At 47.9% G+C, this 19,247-nt stretch overlaps 1 protein-coding gene across 1 annotated transcript; it reads right to left on the reverse strand.

Moving 5' to 3' along the window:
- Window positions 1–165: 165 nt before the first annotated feature.
- On the reverse strand, window positions 166–19,046 carry LOC130493928 (uncharacterized). The gene is made up of 12 exons (XM_056867559.1): window positions 18,791–19,046; window positions 17,987–18,000; window positions 17,026–17,169; window positions 15,316–15,411; window positions 13,978–14,208; window positions 12,553–12,575; window positions 11,148–11,262; window positions 10,345–11,000; window positions 9,863–10,312; window positions 9,182–9,300; window positions 7,783–7,815; window positions 166–683 (listed from the first exon to the last, which is right to left on the reverse strand). The coding sequence occupies exons 1-12, from the start codon at window positions 19,044–19,046 to the stop codon at window positions 166–168; spliced, it is 2,655 nt and encodes an 884-aa protein (XP_056723537.1).
- Between the last annotated feature and the right edge of the window lie 201 nt (window positions 19,047–19,247).

Below are 19,247 nucleotides of genomic sequence, written 5' to 3' on the forward strand. Positions count from 1 at the left end.
GTTATTCTTTATGAATTGAAACGTATCACTGTTGCTTTCAGAAATGAGATACAAATTTTAAAAAGGGGATGGAGGGGAAATGTCTCCCTTTTTACTCCAGTCAGTTTTGGGCTCTGGGAGCCCAGAGAGGCCTCATTTGGTGCTTCTGGTGTGGAGAGAAGGGTCTTAAGGAGAGACTTTAAGATGGGCTTTTGAACACACCTCAAAGTAGGGCAGGAGGGTCTCTCCACGGAAGGGGGCTCCAGAGAACTCATAGATCAGGGATCCTCGGTCAGCGTCCAAAAAGGCCACTCGGCCCCCAGCGTAGTTCAGGCAGACTCGGATCCTCTTGGGCTCCCCGGTCAGGGTCAGGGGAAGGATTTGGCCTTTTAAGCCAGCCCAGTAGTCACCCCTCCACTTCCCCACAGCCCAGATCTCTTCCTCAGGACTAAGGAAAAAAACTCCCTTCCTCCTCCCAGACTTTATGGCCACCCCAACAGTCCATCCTTCCTCGCTTCCCACAAGGACTTCCCAGAAATGGCGACCTGCTGTGAATCCCTCATGGCCCAGAACAGCACCGTGTTCATCAAATCTCTCAGGATTGCTGGGCAGAGCTTGAGCTTCTTCTCCCCGTCTCACGCTTTTCCGATCCTCAGACAGGAGGAGTTGGGGATGGGCCGTGTCTGGATCCAGAGTCACATTTGCTGTTGGGGGAAAACGAGGAGACAAAAAGAAGCATTTTCAGTTGGGAGATTTCTCCCTCTGTCCTGTTCTGCGTCCTCCTCCTGCTCCCACCTCTTCATAACCCTCTCATGAATTCACAGACTCTCTCCTGCCTTCATGTGACCTGCTAAAAGGTACAGCAGCCTTCCTTGCGTTGCCAACCTCCAGGTACTCAGAGGAAAACCTCTAAATAAAAGGACAATGTCCGTGAGATATACAATCCAGAGCAAAAGGTCGTGAAATATTCACAATTCAAACATCCAGTCAGGTAAGAGTGTACATACAAACAGTCAATTATTCTTCAGGCACATATGCATTTGCAAATTGTAAGTCCAGTAATGGTAAGCATCAGACAGGGCAACGGAATAAACTTCAACCGCAATGGGCTTCCGGTAAAATCCCCATTTCATAGATTTTTTCAAGCTTCAAATGCTTCCGTGTGCCAATGAAACCTAAAGCAAAGATGCAAGACCGACATAATATCTAACATGTATACAAAATAACATCTATATACAAACATCATAATAGAAAAATATATATCTTTTTCATACTATTCACAGTGGGTAGCCGTGTTAGTCTGTTTGCAGTAGTCAAAAAGGGCAAGAGTCCAGTAGCACCTTAAAGACTAACAAAAATATTTTCTGGTAGGGTATGAGCTTTCGTGAGCCACAGCTCACTTCTTCAGATACAGCTAGAATGTGAATCACATCGGTCTTTAAGTAGAGGAACAGTATGTAAATGCCCTTCCACAATCTACATTGGACAAACAGGTCAGTCTCTGAGACAAAGATTAAATGGACATAAGTCTGACATCAGAAACCACAATATTCAAAAACCAGTGGGTGAACATTTCAACCTTCCAGGACATTCTGTTGCAGATTTAAGAGTAGCAGTTCTCTTACAAAGGAATTTTAAAGGGAGATTGGAAAGAGAAACTGTTGAATTACAGTTGATATTCAAACTAAAGTCAATGCTCCTTTTCCATGGTAAACTGAAAACCACTTCTTACATCAAAGATTCAACTCACTTCATCAACAAAATCAGTCCGTTAAGACTCAATCCAAAGGATATATTAATCAGTTTTGATGTTGTATCCCTCTTTACCAAGGTTCCAGTAAAAGACACAATCTCATTGATTAACCAGATTTTTCCAGAAGATATAACAGCCTTATTTCACCATTGTTTGACAACAAGTTATTTCCTATGGGATCAAGAATTTTATGAACAGATTGATGGAGTAGCTATGGGAAGTCCACTCAGTCCAGTAATAGCAAACTTTTACATGGAATATTTTGAAAAGACAGCATTAGAATCAGCACCTTACAAACCTACAGTCTGGTTCAGGTTCGTAGATGATACATTTACCATTTGGAGCCATGGTGAAGAAAAATTAATGGACTTTCTAAACCATCTTAATAATATCCATCCAAACATTCAGTTTACCATGGAAAAGGAAATTGAGGGTAAACTCCCATTTCTTGATACCCTTGTCATCCGTAAAACAAACCTTCAGTTAGGTCACAAGGTCTACCGGAAACCAACTCACACAGATCGCTACTTACACAAAAACTCCAACCACCACCCCCGACAGAAAAGAGGAATAATCAAAACATTAATGGACCGTGCAAGACGGATCTGTGAACCACAGTTTCTCAAGGAAGAAACTAATCATCTAAATCACGCACTGCTAGCAAACGGCTACTCCAAGAATGAAATCAGAAGGGCCATTAAACCAAACAAAAATCAGAAAACTCAAGAAAAACAGTCTCCCATAGGAAAGGTATTCTTGCCATTTATTAAAGGAGTCACTGATAGGATGGAGAAACTTTTGAAAAAACATAACCTACAAACAGTGTTTAAACCCACCAAGAAAATACAACAAATGCTACGATCAGCAAAAGACAAAAGAGACCCCCTCACCTCTGCAGGAGTATATCGTATACCTTGCAGCTGTGGAGAAGTTTACATCGGGACCACAAAACGCAGCATACAAACAAGGATAAAAGAACATGAAAGATACTGCAGACTTGGCCAACCTGAGAAATCAGCAGTGGCTGAACATGGACTGACACAAACAGGACACAGGGTCTTATTCCAAGACACTGAAAGACTGGACAATTCTACCAACTATTTTGTCAGATTGCACAGAGAAGCCATTGAAATTCATAAACATCAGCACAACTTTAACAGAAAAGAGGAGAGTTTAAGAATGAATAAGGCTTGGCTTCCTGCCCTGAAAAACCTCCAGACAAAGACAACATTCAACAATAGCCATACAGATTAGCTTTGGATTACACACATTAACAGATCACTTCAGGATACAATGGTTCCATATTAACATACCATACCCTCATTAGCACATTATCTTGATACTTACAGGACAATACTTTTGCAGGACAATACTCAGCTCAAACCCAACCCCTTTCTGACTATATATTACTCTTCCTACACCCTTGACACTGAGAGACACTATCCTTCAGTGTTACTACTCTGAAGATGCCTGCCACAGTTGCTGGCGAAACGTCAGGAAAGAAAATTCCAAGACCACGGTTACACAGCCCGGATAACCTACAAGAACCAATGAACTCTGACCGTGAAAGCCTTCGACAATATTTTAAAGTCAATGCATTTACCTGGGCTGAATAAAGACCTTGCATTCATGGCCCATTACCAATGCTGATTTCTCCACACCCATCTCTCTCCTGGACATCACAGACTCTTTTGCATATCACACCTAATCCAATCAAGCCTGCTATTCACATTTACATACTGTTCCTCTACTTAAAGACCGATGTGATTCACATTCTAGCTGTATCTGAAGAAGTGAGCTGTGGCTCACAAAAGCTCATACCCTACCAGAAAATATTTTTGTTAGTCTTTAAGGTGCTACTGGACTCTTGCGCTTTTTCATACTATGTTAGGAATAGGACGTTTATTCTTCCATTAATTCTGGACGACTTGGTAATGCGTCTAAAGTGACTTATGCTACCCGTTTAATTAAAACAGCTTGATTCCACAGGTGTAAACAATTACCGTAATTCTCCTAAATAAAGTTACCACATACTAATGTGAACAGACACACCAATTTTTTAAAGGAAACTAGAGAGATCCATATATGAATTCAATCCGTTGGGGATTATAGTATCAAATAAAAAAATAAAGTGTGATTCTTGCTGGGCCAATATTCTATCTAAATTTTGGTTATGAAAGGATCTACCATAGTATTGCCAGATTACAAAAAAATTGTAACTCAGAATCTGAGTGTTTTAAATCCTTGTAGTTTGCCGTGAATTGTAGAATCCCTGAATTCTTTGACAGGCAGCACCTGCGCACAGGCGCTTCAGTTGCCACATCTGAAATGGCCGACGGGCTGTGTATTGTGCTGCAAGGGAAGAGAATCCGACTTAACAAATGTGTCTCTGAGTGAACAAGTTCTTTTTAATCCAAATCTGGGAGGTTCACTGCAGCCTGAAATATTTTTTACCAAATGCCAGTGTTGTTTTATTATGTTTTCAATATCCCTAGTTTTGTAAAAAAAATTCAGGGATATCAGAACAGGCTTTACTTTTACACTGAGACACTTTAGTAATTGTAACAGCAAATCTGTTATTTATTTAATTCGTTGCCCCTGCGGACTTTTGTACGTGGGAAAGATGAAGAGGGCTATTAAAGTCCGCATCGGGGAGCACAGATCCCGCATCAGAAATTTGAATATGGAGGCGCCCTCACAGCGCACTACAAGGATTTAAAACACTCAGATTCTGAGTTACAATTTTTTTTATTGCCAACCTCCAGGTACTAGCTGGAGATCTCCCGCCATTACAACCGATCTCCAGCCGATAGAGATCAGATCACCTGGAGAAAATGGCAGCTTTGGCAATTGGACTCTATGGCACTGAAGTCCCCCCCTCCCCAAACCCCGCCCTCCTCACGCCCCGACTCCCAAACCTCCCATCGTTGGAAAAGAGGAACCTGGCAACCCTAAGTCTTCCTGTGTGCTTCAAGAAAAGGCAGGTAAAATCCACAATAAAATCCCACAGTAACCCAACCCATTTCTTCCCATATCCTGTCCCAAGTGGAGATCCTCGAGAGAGAAGAGAATCATGGATATTTCAGTCACAGGATTCCCACCCCCAAGAAATCACACAAGAGCATTTACATAAAAACCCAAATCACATGAAAATGAGCAGAGGCACAGAATGGGTTGAACACATCTCAAAATAGAGAATACCACTGAATTTGGCTTTCATTGACTCTGAACAAAACACAGAGCCTGGAAGGGGGTTCCCATTGCTTTCAGCTTGCCAGGGAGGTGTGTGTCTCAATTGGCATTTGGGACCATTTTGGATGGACTTGGGGTGGTTTCTATATTCCAGTGAAAGAACAAAGATTGGACTGAAGGCAGCTTCTCAGGGAATGTCCTGTATGGTAACGTTACGTCAGCAATAAAGTGGAGCCAATGTCCTGCCTGCACCCCTCAGAGGATGCCTGTGAGTTCAGACCTTCACAACTCAGCCTGAACAAACTACCTTCTACCTTTCTGTCTTTTTAAAGGTTGCAACATGCAGCCTGATGAAGACCTCTGCTGTGCTTGAAAGCTTACACATTTTGTGCCAATTTAAATAAGACATAATGAAGGTATTACATTGATTTTGCTTTTGTTTTGAGATTTTGCATGGACCACTACAGCTGTACAAGTTTTTCCTGGATCCCAAGAATGACATTTCTACCCAACGCAGCAGCACACACACCCCATCTCATTCTAGTGATGCCTTTCCCTTTATTGTCACAACAGAAAGGTCTACAGCAGGGGTTTCAAACGTGCGGCCCATAGGCCGCATCCAGCCCCCGGAGGGTTTTTATCTGACCCGCAGAGCCGAGGAACCTAGACCCCCTTTCCCCCGGCCTTTTCTGTGCTTCCGGGGCCCGTGCGTGGCCAGGGAGGGAGTGGGGAAGGCTTCTGCCCAGTCACGCCGAGCCATGGGCCCTGCTGCGGTGGAGGCCTTTCCGTGGTCACGCATGGCCACGGGCCCGCTGAGGTGCCTGGAGGTGGGGTGGAGGTGTTCCCGTGGTCGCTCTTGGCCGCGGGGCTGCTAGTGCATCAGGGTGTGTGTGGGGGGGGGGAAGGCTTTTCTCTTCCTCTTTTTCTGTCCCTCTCCTTTTCTTTCTTTCTTTCGTTCTCTGTCTCCCTCCTTTTTCTTTCTTTCTCTCTCTCCCTCTCCATTTCTTTCCCAGCCTCCCTTTCCTTCTTTCTTTCTCTCTCTCTCTCTCCCCCTCCCTCTTTCTTTCTTTCTTTCTTTCTTTCTTTCTTTCTTTCTTTCTTTCTTTCTTTCTTTCTTTCTTTCTTTCTTTCTTTCTTTCCCTATTTATTTATGTGTGCATGGCTCAGCCCGACCAAGTGACATTTATGTCATATCCGGCCCTCCTAACAAATGAATTCGACACCCCTGGTCTACAGACTTACTTTTTAATGAAGGCTGGGTATTCAGAGAACCAGGTACGCATATTGGTAAAATGGTATATCTATATAATGATAATACAGTATTGCCTATTTTAAAAAAATATTGAAAATCCCCCAGAGTGAGGGAAGGAAATGATCACCACTAGGAAAGGGTCAGGAAATTGGCTGCCACATAGGTGGGGAAATCTGAATTTTCCCACCCACATAGCAGTCATCCAGGCTTTATTACAAACCAGGTTTAAAGGGCTAATAACCTGTGAGAAGATGGCCAGGAACAAGCTAGAATTTACAGAAATATCCTTGGTATTGAATTCCTGTCCCCTCCCTGCCCCTGTGGAAGCTACCTATTGACAGCTCTGCAAAAACTAAGCCCTCTTGTGCTGTCCTCGGTGGCAGTTTTAAAAGAGCTGCAGTATTACCAATTGAAAGCCCTTCTGCATTAGAATTACCATCACAGAGATATCAAACTTCAAGCATGACCTAACCTGGGCTGGAAAAACAGATGTCTCAATAGCCAACTTTGGCAGAAGAATGCTTATTTTATGAAACACAGCCAAGCAACAAACATCCTTCGGCATCAAGAACGGGCTTCCTGGCCTCAAGTATATTTTGCAGAGCCTTGAAAATGCTATTCGGATGCTTGCAAATTTGGTAGCACCAAAAAGTAACATTTTTTAAAAGCAGACATAACTTTTCAATGAGGCAGAACTGGTTTGAAAGAAACTTTGCTGCCCTGAACACAAACATACATAGAATATCCAGGAGATACCTCTCCAAAAACCAGTTCTGCAACTTTACTGAAAGCTTTGGTAAAGGACTGATACACCATCATTGCTCTTTGAAAATGTATTCATTTGAAACAGCCAATAACCAACCCTACACAGAAGGGAGAAAAACAGAGCTAAGCCAGCATCCGACCTGCAAACATCTGCCTTCCTTCTGCCTGAATTCACTCGAAAATATACTCAGGAGACAGCCTCTTCCTGCCCAGAAGTGTGCATCCAAGTGACAGACGGGGAGGCGGAAGACCAAGCTGAAGAGGAGGCTTGTGAGTGACAGGCACATCATTCCACGTCTTCTCCCAAACATTAAACACAAATTATGTGTGAACAACTAGAAAAGAAGAACCAGGGCAGGCTGGACCTCTGCCTCTATATACTGCCATTCCACAAAGGCAGCTTAAAAAACACACACACACCATGGATCAAATGCACAATTTGTAGCGCCTTGAAAATGAGGGAAATCTGGAAAGAAGGTAGGGAATTCCACGTAGAAAAAAGGGATTCCCAACCTAGTCTGGGCCTCTCATGGGGAGGACTCTGAAAGGCCCTCAAGGGCTGATGCCCAGCAACTGTTCTCCCGTCATTTCAATATAGCAACAGGTAGGCGAAAGGAGGCAGTTCATCCCCCTCAAGAGTCCACCTTCTCTTTCACCCTGACAGACCTTCTCCTCAGAACAAGAAGGAACTGAAGGTGACAGGGTGGGAGAGAGGTTGAGGAACAACACGAGAGCATCCAGTAATGTCATCTCAGGAAAAACACTAAGCAGAAGAACAGAAATTGTAAGGTGAAGCTTTTGAGTTAAGCAATAATTGAACAGTGTATAAAGAAAAGATTACCTTTCTGCAGGAAAAGTCCAGAATCCAGAGTGTCTGAGGAAGCAAAAGAAACAAAAGTGAGCAGCAGACCCTTGTGCCTATCACCCATCATGTGACAAAAACATCCGTACATCATATGGTCTCTTTTTCTCTTGGGGAGGGAAGATGCCGTATAGCCCCACCTCATCAGATCTTGAAAGCTAAGTAGGGTTGGTATTTGGATGGGAGACCAAAGAAGACTGTGCAGACTAAATCAATGTCAAAGAAATCTCTGCTTCTCACTTGCCTTGAAAACCCCTTTCTGGGGTCGCCATAAGTTGGTTCTGACTTGATAGAGCATGCGTACATATTTCTTCCGAGGTTTGGCTGAAAGGTTAAGTAGAACCTACTTCTGGGGGGGCGGGGATGCCAAATTTTATTGATATGGAAATATTCACATTTCTTTTCACTAGTGACTTTGAGTGACTGGAGATTGACTTCATAGAAAGTATGCTAAGGACTGCGGCCCAAGGGTCCACTCCAGCTAAACTCAAGATCCTTCTAAAAAGAGATTCCACCGTGCCATCCTAAGCAGACTTACCGCCTTCTAACTCCGCTGATTTCAATGGGATTAGAAGGGTGTAAATCTGCTTGAGACCCCACCCTCAGTCCCCGAGACCCCTCTGTGGGCTCAGCTACGACATGCTCAAGCAAACACAGACTCTCAGTCAAAGAGCCCAGTTTTGAGAGGTCCAATTTGGCCACAGACACGCTGCAATGAGGATAGGGGTAGTTATTCCTGAAAGGGATGGGGTGGGTGTCTCCATTTCATGAGGATGCCCTGAAGGGCAGTTTCCTCCCCCTCCCTTTTGTTTTAAGTGCTTGTTCTACTATCTAGCTCCCAGTTTGCCAGTTCATGGACACAAAGGACTAGAGTTCAGCAGCACAGAATAATTTTGAGAAAATCCACACAATGCTATTTTGAACTAAAGTTGCAGAAGAAATCTGAACAGAAAACCTTCCATGGTGAACTACCTAATTCGTACACACACTCCTCGTATTCCTGGGTCTTCTAATGATATAAGCCCGGGGTCCCCAACATGGCACCCACCAATCTCTTTATTGGTGTCCGTCAAGTATTTAATGAAGAGGCCAGGGCTAGGTGGAACTTTTGCCAAGCAAGGCTTCTGATTGGCTGGACAACTTTTTAATAATGTTGCTTTCACAGCTTCTGCCACCAACAGCAGAAGGATCTTCGCTGTGTGACTGAAGGAAAGCTGAAGCAGCCATTCTGGTGCACTTCTGGTGCAGCAAATGTGTGTCTGAATTCCAAAGGTGGCCACGGGCACAAAAAGGTTGGGGACCTCAATATAAGCAGCCTAAAACACATCTGGTCCAAGCTAATGCCCAGCCTGAAATCCCTGCAGCGTTTCTTCATTACCTTTAAATGGCTTCTTGATGCCCTCCAAAAAGAGATTTTGATCAGAGAAGTCCCAGATGTGCCACTTCTGTACAAGAGGAAAAGCCAATGGATCCTCCAACGCCTCCTTTTCATTGTACCTAGAGAAAAATAATGGAAAAATACCATCTATCCAATTCACAATCCCCCCGTTGCAGGCATATCAGAGAAACGAAGGATGGTATCGCTTTACTCTGCTCTGGTTAGACCTCAACTAGAGTACTGTGTTCAGTTTTGGGCACCACAATTTAAGAAAGATGTAGACAAGCTGGAACGTGTCCAGAGAAGGGCAACAAAGATGGTGAGGGGTCTGGAGACCAAGTCCTATGAGGAAAGGTTGAAGGAGCTGGGTATGTTTAGCCTGAAGAGGAGAAGACTGAGAGGGGATATGATAACCATGTTCAAGTACTTGAAGGGCTGTCACATGTCAACATTGAGGAGGATGGGGGTGGCGGTGGGGTCGATGTGCAGGCGAACAGGTGGCCCTTGTAGCAGCCCAGCGGGCCCCATCAGATGTCCTCAAACTGGACCAGAGTCGAGAAGCGGCTGGCTGATGCGGTGGACGCCCGCGAGGTGGATCCCAAGGGCCAGGAACTACTCGAGGCCCAGGAGGCTGGCACGGGCCCGTCGACCACGACAAGGCGGAGGCGGCTCGAGAACTACTGGAACCAAGCGTAAGCGACACCCCGGACCGGCACTCGCCAACGTTGGTAGTCGGAGATGATGATTCCCATCAACTGCAGCTTGGGGAGGGTGGTGCAGCGCCCCAGGTTATGGAAGGTGTCCTTGGAGATAATGGAGAGGGCCGAGCCCGAGTCGACCTCCACCTCGCATGGGGTGCCCTCGATCTGGACAGAGACAGAGACTTTCTCCATGCCGTGGACCTTGTGAAGCTGTATGCTCTGGACGTTGTGGCGGCAGCAGCATGGTGAAGAACGGTCACCGATGGCCAATTCATGGACAGGTTGGGCGGCGCCATCTTTCTTGCCAGGGCCGGGCAGACGCTCCTTCTTGACAGAGCGGCAGGCCTTGGTGATGTGGCCCACCTGGCTGCAACCCTGGCACTTGGTGTCGTGGAAATGGCAAGTGCGGCGGTTGTGCGGTTCACCGCAGCTGGCGCACGGGCAAGCTGCCAGGCCCCCGACCTGGGCACTCGGGCGGCCATCTTGTGGGCCTCATCCTCAACTTCCTCATCACTGGTGCTCTCGTAATGGATGGGAACCGGAGCCGACGGAGGAGGCGCAGTGCTCCTGTCGCCCAAGTGGTCAGCCCTCGTCGATGCCTCTGCTGCTGTGGCTTCCTCGATGGCCGCAGTCAGGGAGACGTCCTTGGCGACGAGTCTGCGGCACACCTTCTCATTCCGGAGGCCGAAGATGAACCGGTCTCGCAGCATGCCATCGAGGTCCAGGAAGGCGCAGAAATGGGCAGTCTGGCGGAGGGCCGCAAGGTATGTGGCGACGGACTCGCCGGGCTCCTGATCCCGCAGGTGGAAGGCCAGGCTGCGAGCGAGCTGCGTGGGCTGGGTTGCAAAGTGGTTCCCCAGCGCAGCCATTATGTCAGTGAATGGCATATCATTCAGCTTAGTGGGGGCCAGCAAGGACTGGGCGAGCTGGAAGGTCCAAAGGTCCCACACCCTGAAGAACAGCGAGCGCTTCTTGCCGGGGTCTGTGACGTCGTTTGCATCCAAGAAGACTTCCTCCTGACCCAGCACGTCACACCAAACTCCGCGACCGGCAGAAGCCCCACCGAACTCCTCATGGGCCGCTGGCCAAAGACCCTGCTCGACCGGCTGCACCCCGATCTTGCGCCAGAGTGTCCGGCCCACAAGGACTCAACTGCCACCCTGAGAGTCGTAGAGCAGGACGACCCGGTCTACGCCTGCAACTACGGGGCGGGCCCAGCCTGGATCCCGGCCACGGTGCAGGAAGCCACCGGACTGGTATCCTACCAGGTCGCCACCCCAGAGGGTCGTGTCTTGAGGTGGCACATTGATCAACTGCACCGCCACCCAGCCGACGCCCCCAAGCTCGCCACTGCTTCGGAAGCCCCAGCGTTCCCCAGAGCTGTGGAGCCGGAGCAAGTCGCGGCAGTGGAGATCGAGCGTGCCAAGGGGCAACCACCAGCAGACGAGGCAGGCGCTTCCGAAACCAGTCCAGATAAAGGCCTGGCTGCCGCAAGCACAGCCAACCCAGCCACCGCCTCACAAGCGGCGGCTCCCTAATCCAGCAACCCCCGTTCCAGCACCACACCGATCACAGTGGGCACGAGCAAGACCGAACCATCTCAAGGACTTTGTGTGTCCATGTAGTGTTCGGACTTAGAGGGGAGGGTGTAATGTATATATATAGTTAGGCCGGTAAGCAGGGGAAAACCTAGGAGCTTGAGTCCCCAGCGAAGGCTCCTAAACCTGCACGTGCCATTGGCCCTAAGCCGGCACATGCCATTGGCCCTAAGCGGGCAGGCGCCATTGGTGACCCGGGGGTTGTTTCCCCCTATCACGGATCGGGGGGGAGTGGCTGCGGGCGGCCAGGGGGGCATATAAGCAGGGCCAGTTCTCGGTATTCTCTATTTCTGTTCTGTTCATCAATAAACGCGTTGTGTTGGAACTCCGTCTTGACCTCCTATGTACTCCTGATGCGGACTTAACAAGAGGGGTATTCATGGCTATTAGAATGGATACTAGTCATGCTGCATACCTATTCTCTCTAGTATCAGAGGAGTATGCCTATTATATTGGGTGCTGTGGAACACGGGCAGGATGGTGCAGCTGCAGTCGTCTTGTTTGTGGCTTCCTAGAGGCACCTGGTTGGCCACTGTGTGAACAGACTGCTGGACTTGGTCTGATCCAGCAGGGCCTTTCTTATGTTCTTATGAATGTAGCTGAGGAGACTCAAACCTTTATTTCCTGGGGTACTTTTTTTTAATTTAATGTGGCTTTGTAAGCAGCAGCCACCACCACAAAAGGATCTTCTCTGTGTGACTGAAGGTAACCAGCGACAGCCATTTTGTGGCTGGCTCTGCCTCCTGTGGCAGCCATTTTGTGCCAGCCATTCTGTGGCTGAGCCCACCACACCAGGGTGGAATTGCAAAGGTGCCCTCTGCCACAAAAAGGTTGGAGACTCCTCTTCTAGAGATGCACAGCTAGGTGTCAAGCCAGACCCCCTCCCAATACCATTTCACTTCACGGTTTCTAGTTGACAAGGCTCTGTGTTTGTTTGCCACTGACGGATGGAGATCCACAATCTTAATAACACCCAAACTGGCCCTCAGCCACCATCCTGAAGGACCACGTTCTTCACAGATTACCCAGACCCTTCCCAGCATAAAGAAGGTTAATAGAAAGATCCACTTACCTCTGCAAGGTGCTTCTAGCATCCTAAAGAAAAATGGCAGAGAGGGAGAGAAAGAAGGGAGACCTCAATGGCTGCTTAAAGGCCACACCAGGAAAACCCCCCAGACCCTGGGAGATTCTGCACTCTGGCCCTTCCCTTGTGTCCAGCTAGCAGAGTCCACTCAAAGACTGGGGGGTGAATCTCCATAAAGTGGGATAAAATCTCTGTGAGGTTAATATTAACAGACAAAGTGGAGTCATTTCAGAGGAGAATTGGTGATCTGCTTTGGCGATTCAACAGTGGCTACTTTCACTAAGGGAGTTTTCCTTACATGGAAGGCAGGAAGCCCTCCAACTAGCTTCCGTGGCCACGTGTAGACGCAGAGGCATTCCCAGCAACGTTCCTTGCATCCGCCCCGCATCACTGTTATTTCCCTTCTTGCTACTGGAGAGCATTTCCCAGGCTTTAAAAAACCACTAGATTACAGTAGAATTGTAACAACATGGTGGTACCCAGCCTTCATTTCTGTGTAAATAAAGTCCTTGTTGAAGAGTTATAACTGGAAATGAGCAGCCTGCACTTTACTTCTTTTAAAATAAAAAATAGAAATCAGTGCAACTGATCATTATAATTTTGCAACACTAGAACCATCGAGCTGTTGCCCTTTTCTTTAAAGCCTGAGAAAAGCCCTCTGATGGGGGCGGAGAGATGGTGGCCACAGGGACTGAGAGGAGAAGAGCCAAACTCTGTCACCTTTCAGCCCTTTAAAGTGCTTTTCCCCTTTCCCTGCAGCTCTGTAACACGGCTCAGCAGGGAAAGGTGGGGTCTGGGCACAAATGCCGTCTCAACTGCATGTAAGTGATGGGTTGGTAGCAGCAGCAGGCACAGCAGTGCCAGCAACGGGTGTGTGGATGCCATTCCCGTACCACTTGTTGCTGCCGCTGTGTGTGTGCATTCATTTTTGTGCACCAATCTGCACGCAACAAGTATGAGCTACATTCATCCTATCATACACAATCTCCCTTTAAATCTTGCTGTGAAAATTTTGCCTATGACCCTCATTCCTGGTGGTTTGGAAAGAGCTACCTGTGAACTTAGTTTGACTTGCATGTTGTTCTACAGACTGTTGGTTGACACACAAACCCACTTCTGCTTCTGAGATGGAAGCCAAGTGGCCTCAGTGTATCAGGAAGGGGCAGAGGGCTCTGGGGGGGGGGCTGCATTTCCAGGGGGTGGAGTTTAGCAGGCCGTGTCTGATTGTTTTTTGCAGCCTGGCTGGAGATGAGATGGGGCAGAGGGGAAAGCAGCCCATGTACAGATATGAAAACTTGTTAGCAACATAAACTGGGCTCATTTGCTTTCTGCCCAAGCGAAGGAGGCACAGAAAGGGTTTGGGGGCAGCCTCCTCCCAAAGGAGAGCCTGGGCTGTTCCTGCCACACTCTTGCCTGTAGGAGTTGACTGGCCGGCTGCTGACACTTCTGCTCCATCTCCCGGATGAGGCTGTCCAGAGAGGAAAGTGCTTCAGAGAGCTCAGCCAGGTGCTGGTCCCTGTTTTTTGGCAGCTCCTTCTCCATCTCTTCCATCTGGGCCAACAAACGTTTCTCTTGTTCCTCCAGAAATGAGTGTAATTGTCTGAACTTGGCTGCCATCTCTTGCTTCTCTCCCATCATTTGCTTCTGCAATAGAAATAAAAGGGCATCAGGTCAACATAACACAGCTGGTCTTTGCAATGGGAAGAGGCAGTTTAGGAGACTCCTATCGGAAGGGCACTTTGGCCTGTCACAGATATCACATCAACATTCGACAGGGGAAAAGCAAGATTTCCCTGGACCTATTTTGAGGGCCAAAGTACATCTCCCTCAAACTCCTGGAGAGGTTCTTTCAGCCACAGAGGACAATGTCTGCAGCAGAAGATGCAGGCCATTTATGCATGGAAGGTTTTGCCTTCGATTTGCTGCTCTCTACATGCACGTTTCCCCCATCCAAATTCTTAAAACTCAAAAATAAGCCCCCATGTAATGTTTTGAGAATTCACATGGGGAAAATGTGCATCTATGGTGCAGCAAATCCAAGGCAAAACCTTCCATGCATAAGTGTCCCCAGAGAGTAGAAGGGACTTCTTGAATCCGTTTGTTTCCCCAGTAAAACACTCCATATGCTGACCCCACCTTCTGCTTCCCATCAGGTAAAAAGGTACAATGTTTGAGTAGAAATACCACTGGGGAGAAAGGAGCTATGAAGCCCCTTCCCCTCACTTGGTCTCCCTTCCTATATTTGGGGCAAGAAAAACCTGCAGGGGAAAAGATCGACACGCTACTGAGAATTCCAAGGACTTCCTCCCCCTAAGAATCAGGTTTGGCTGAACAACCCTTGGAACAGTTCAGGATTGGTGGAGTTTCTGTCAGCATTTCTACCAAGCATTTCTTTGGGTGTGGGACACCATCATCTCTCTTCAGAGACTTCTCCTGACTTGCAGGCACACAAATGGGTAGTTGACATATACGTTCATCTGTCCAGGGATCATCACAGAGGAGAGTGATTCTGCCCCAAACAAAATCACCCAAGAACACAAAGAAGGAGGGGGGGGTTAGATCTGGATGAACAACCAGGAGCAGCCCCACCCACTAGGCAGCCCCAGGTGACCATCCAGGGTGCCAGGGGAACCAAGAGGGTGCAGTTCCCCAATATCTGCCTCGTGGGTTGACTCTTCTGTTATTTTCTGCCATTCCTCCCCCAATAATAGTTCTAGAATCTGTTCACTTCCCAGCCATCGTGACACTTACGAGCAGGTCTTGGCTTTCCTTCACTACTTCTGCTTTACATGCCACAATTCTTTCTCTCTCCTTCTTCAGCATCTCCAGGCGGTTACAGAACTGATCCTGGGGGAGGAGAAACCAGAAACTAAGACTGGTTCCTTTTTTAGAAGTTTATTATAAAACATACGAGAAGAAAACTGTCATTAAAGGCCAAACTAGATATAACTCCCCTACATCCATAACAGGATCTTCAACAACATTCCCCCAATGCTAAACACAGAGAGGTTCCTCATGGGAATGGTGCCCCATTCTTCTCGGATACCTACCAAGAATAGAAAGACATTCACAGTGCCAATGCTGCTGCGGCATGGAGATTTACTCTGTATGTTACCCTCGTGCCCACCATTCCACCCCTGCGCTCGCCACAGGAGGGTTTTCAGCATTTAAAAAATTATTCACAGTCAGTATACCACTGTATTCTGTTAACACTCCAGCCATATACCCAGTGGTGTCAGTTTTTTAAAAATGGCTAAAAGCTCTTGGGAGTGGGGGGGGGGAATGCTAGGCAGGTGGGTACTGGATTGGAGATGGTGGGGGAAATGTGTACCTTCCATTCCACATGATCTCAGACCCTCTTTGGTTATGTTCTTCCAAGAAAGAGAATACCAAAGCAGCTGTGGGAAGGGGGGGATCCCTTGAAGTGCCATAGTACAGTGGAAGGGTCATGTGGCTCTCTGACCCTCAGAGTATCTGCCTGGCAAACAGGTAGCAGTTGACATGAAAGACCTCCAACTGAGTCCCTGGAGAACCGCTGCCAGTCTGACTCAGAATAAGGCAGCTTCATACGTTGCTCTCCCACCCCCAAAAGCTCTCCTTCTGATTTAAACTGCTGCCTCACAGCTACAGCGTGCAAGTGGGGGACACAGACAAGTACCAAACTTACACCATTCTCCCCCCAGGAAAACAGCAACTCAAGGAGAGCAGTTAAAGATGAGAAAGCAAAGTGTGTGTGGGGGGAAGGGGTTTAAACTGGGAGTCAGGCGGCTGCCCCCTCGTAGCTCAGCCATGCAATGGGCTGCCCAGAAGTCAACTCAACCAGAGAGGAAGTGAGTCAAACTCCCTAATTTATCATATCAGCCCACTGTAGCCTCAGCAGGGGGCAGGAGGCAACGTGTTGAGTTTAAATTCTAAATAGATCGTGATCTTGTGGATTATTGTACACACACACAAAATAAAGGACTCTGATCTTGTAGCTTTCTTTTAACTGAACAAACGTTTACTTATTATAGGGAGGGTAAACATGGGATGCATAATAAAAGCTGTCACGTCGCTTATAGTTTGAGGAATATGTCCTCTTTCATAGCCAGTCTGTCTCAACTACTTAAAACGGCAGTTTAACTGCAGCCCCGCCCCCTAGGAACGCAGCAGAATGTCACATGACCAGCGGATCAAATAACACTGGCTATGTGCTGCAGCACTGTTCCCTGAGATCATGCAAATAAATAAATACATTTAGCTAGCATTCCTGATCCAGACAAAACTCGTCGTCCAATTCCCAACACAATGCCCTTGGGAGCCACCAAGGCAGGAAGGAGGAAGAAAAGAGATGTTTTCACTCCCCGATTTGGGCCCAAAGGCTGGGGCAAAACCTGCAGGGAATTTTCCCACAAAGAGACCAAGGAGAAGGGGAGGATCCACGGCTCTTTCCTGCCAACCTCCACCATGTAGATTTTCTACCTTGTACTCTTGGGAGGCCTCCTCAAGAGGAAGGGTTTCGTGATCTCTGTGCTCCTTGGATCGGTCACAGACCACACAGATGAGGGCTTCGTCGTTCCTGCAGAAGAGCTTCAGCGGCTCCTGGTGCTTTTGGCAAACTCCTTTCTGGCTGCCACGATTGTCTGATACAGAAAACAGAGAACAAGAATTTGTTTCAACCCCCAACCCCTGAACTGTATCTCTCCTTGAAACGACTGGATGTACTGTACTTTTCGCTCCATAAGACACACTTTTTTCCTCCTCAAAAGTGAGGAACATGTCGGTGCATCTTATGGAGCGAATGCCAGCTGGGCGCGTGTGCGTCGGGACGGCGTGAGCCGGCGTTCTAACCTCCGCACTCCCCCCCCCCCGCAAGCTTCCCGGTCCCAAGGCTCAGCTGTTGGGCGGGTCCTGAGCCTCGGGACCAGGAAGCACGGTGGTGGCGGAGGTTAAACTGCTCTGCACTGCCTAGGCAGCCAGCGCCCCCCTTCCCGGGACGCGCCCAGCGGCCCCGCCCACCTCCCAGCTGGCCATCGGGGCGCGCAACATTTGCTCCATAAGACAAGTTTTTAGAGGAGGAAAACTAGATTTTTTCTTGTTTTCCTCCTCTAAAAACTAGGTGCGTCTTATGGTCAGGTGCATCCTATGGAGCAAAAAATAAGGTAACTAGTGGCTTGTTCAGTATGGGAATTTTTTTTTAAAATACAAAACCAGAGGTAACCAAAAGTAACCCTTCAGTTGGAGTTGGGGGAGTTGTCCTGGAGAGGGAGCTTTGGAGGGGTTCGGAAGAAAAAGAGAGTTCGGAGGGAAAGGAGAGAGAGAAGGAGAGGGAGAGAAGCCATCTGGGTTCTGGTGCAGAGAACAGGGAACCCTGAGAAGGAGCCCCCAGAGAACTGCAGCCCCACCAAGAGCCCCAAGATCAGCACCACCATGGAGTCAAGACCTTTTCGGTTTCCACTTACAGTTGTGTTCCCTATGTCTGAATTTACTGTTGGAATGTCCAGGAGTGGAGTAAACCCTACTTGTATCTTAAGCTCTACTTGTAAATGGTTATTGGTGAGTTGTTTTGAATTGTTCCTTTTTTGCCTCCAAGTTAGGAAGTGGAGACCAGTTGACTGGAGCCCCCCTCCCTTTCTTTTTTATCACACACCCCTCCACTAATATGACAGGTCACAGAATGTCTCCCCTCAGCTGGAGTTGGTGGAAGAAACGGGGGGTACGCAACTTTTCATTATGCCTCGAATTCCTTTGGAAGTCAATGAATGACTCACAACAGTTCCAGGTAAACCACATTCTCCCTACACCTCAATCTCAGCTCGATCTCAGGATGGGAAGGTCAAGGGGATGGCTACTGTAAATAATGTATAGGCCACTGTTAAAGGAAATGGCTGTGCGTGGGGAGGAGCTGCCTGCCCCTTTCTTTAGTTCCACATGTCCAGCATTTTTCACTGGCAGAAATGGCTCAGGGGGGAAACCTGCAGCTCTTCCTCCCCCTTTGCAGCATTTGGAACCTGCAGGAGCAACAGAAAGCTTTCAAGGTAAATTGCAGTGACCCAACGTCTGGCTATGAGTCGGTCAGGCACCCTTGTCCCCACTTCAGGTCAGATGTCTCAGCTATTTCAGCCCTTCCTTCATACCTTATCTTGGGCAGCAGCCTCTCCCAGGTGAAGTAAAGACTGACCTCTGTGTTCTGGGGATTTCTGCCCGTGTGTTGGACCCAGATCTCCTGTTCCTGGATTTCTTGCACGAAATATTATTTGTTTCATTTTTTCTACCACGTTTGCCAGCTGCCAGTTTGAGCGGAAATTCCCTTTCTGGATCTCAGCTTTGCAGACAGGACACTCCAGGTCCCCCAGTTCTTCCCATTTGTCACAGTAGTCGGTGATGCAGCCCCGACAGAAATTGTGGCCACAGTCCAGGGTTACCGGTTCTTTGAGCCACTCCAGGCAGATGGGACAGCTTAATTCCTCTTCCAGACCTGTGGATGGAGACCCTGAGGCCATGTCGGAGGCAGTTTCTGTGTCTTGACAGACAGAAAAGGTAGCTTTGTGAGGCCTGCAAAGAGAACAGCAGAAAGACAATAGGGTTGCTAGGTCCCTCTTGGCAACCGGTGGGAGGTTTTAGGGGCGGAGCCTGAGGCGGACGGGGTTTGGGGAAGGGAGGGACTTCAATGCCATAGAGTCCAATTGCCAAAGCGGCCATTT

Source organism: Euleptes europaea, chromosome 1 (assembly GCF_029931775.1).
Source record: "Euleptes europaea isolate rEulEur1 chromosome 1, rEulEur1.hap1, whole genome shotgun sequence".
Lineage (NCBI taxonomy): Eukaryota > Metazoa > Chordata > Lepidosauria > Squamata > Sphaerodactylidae > Euleptes > Euleptes europaea.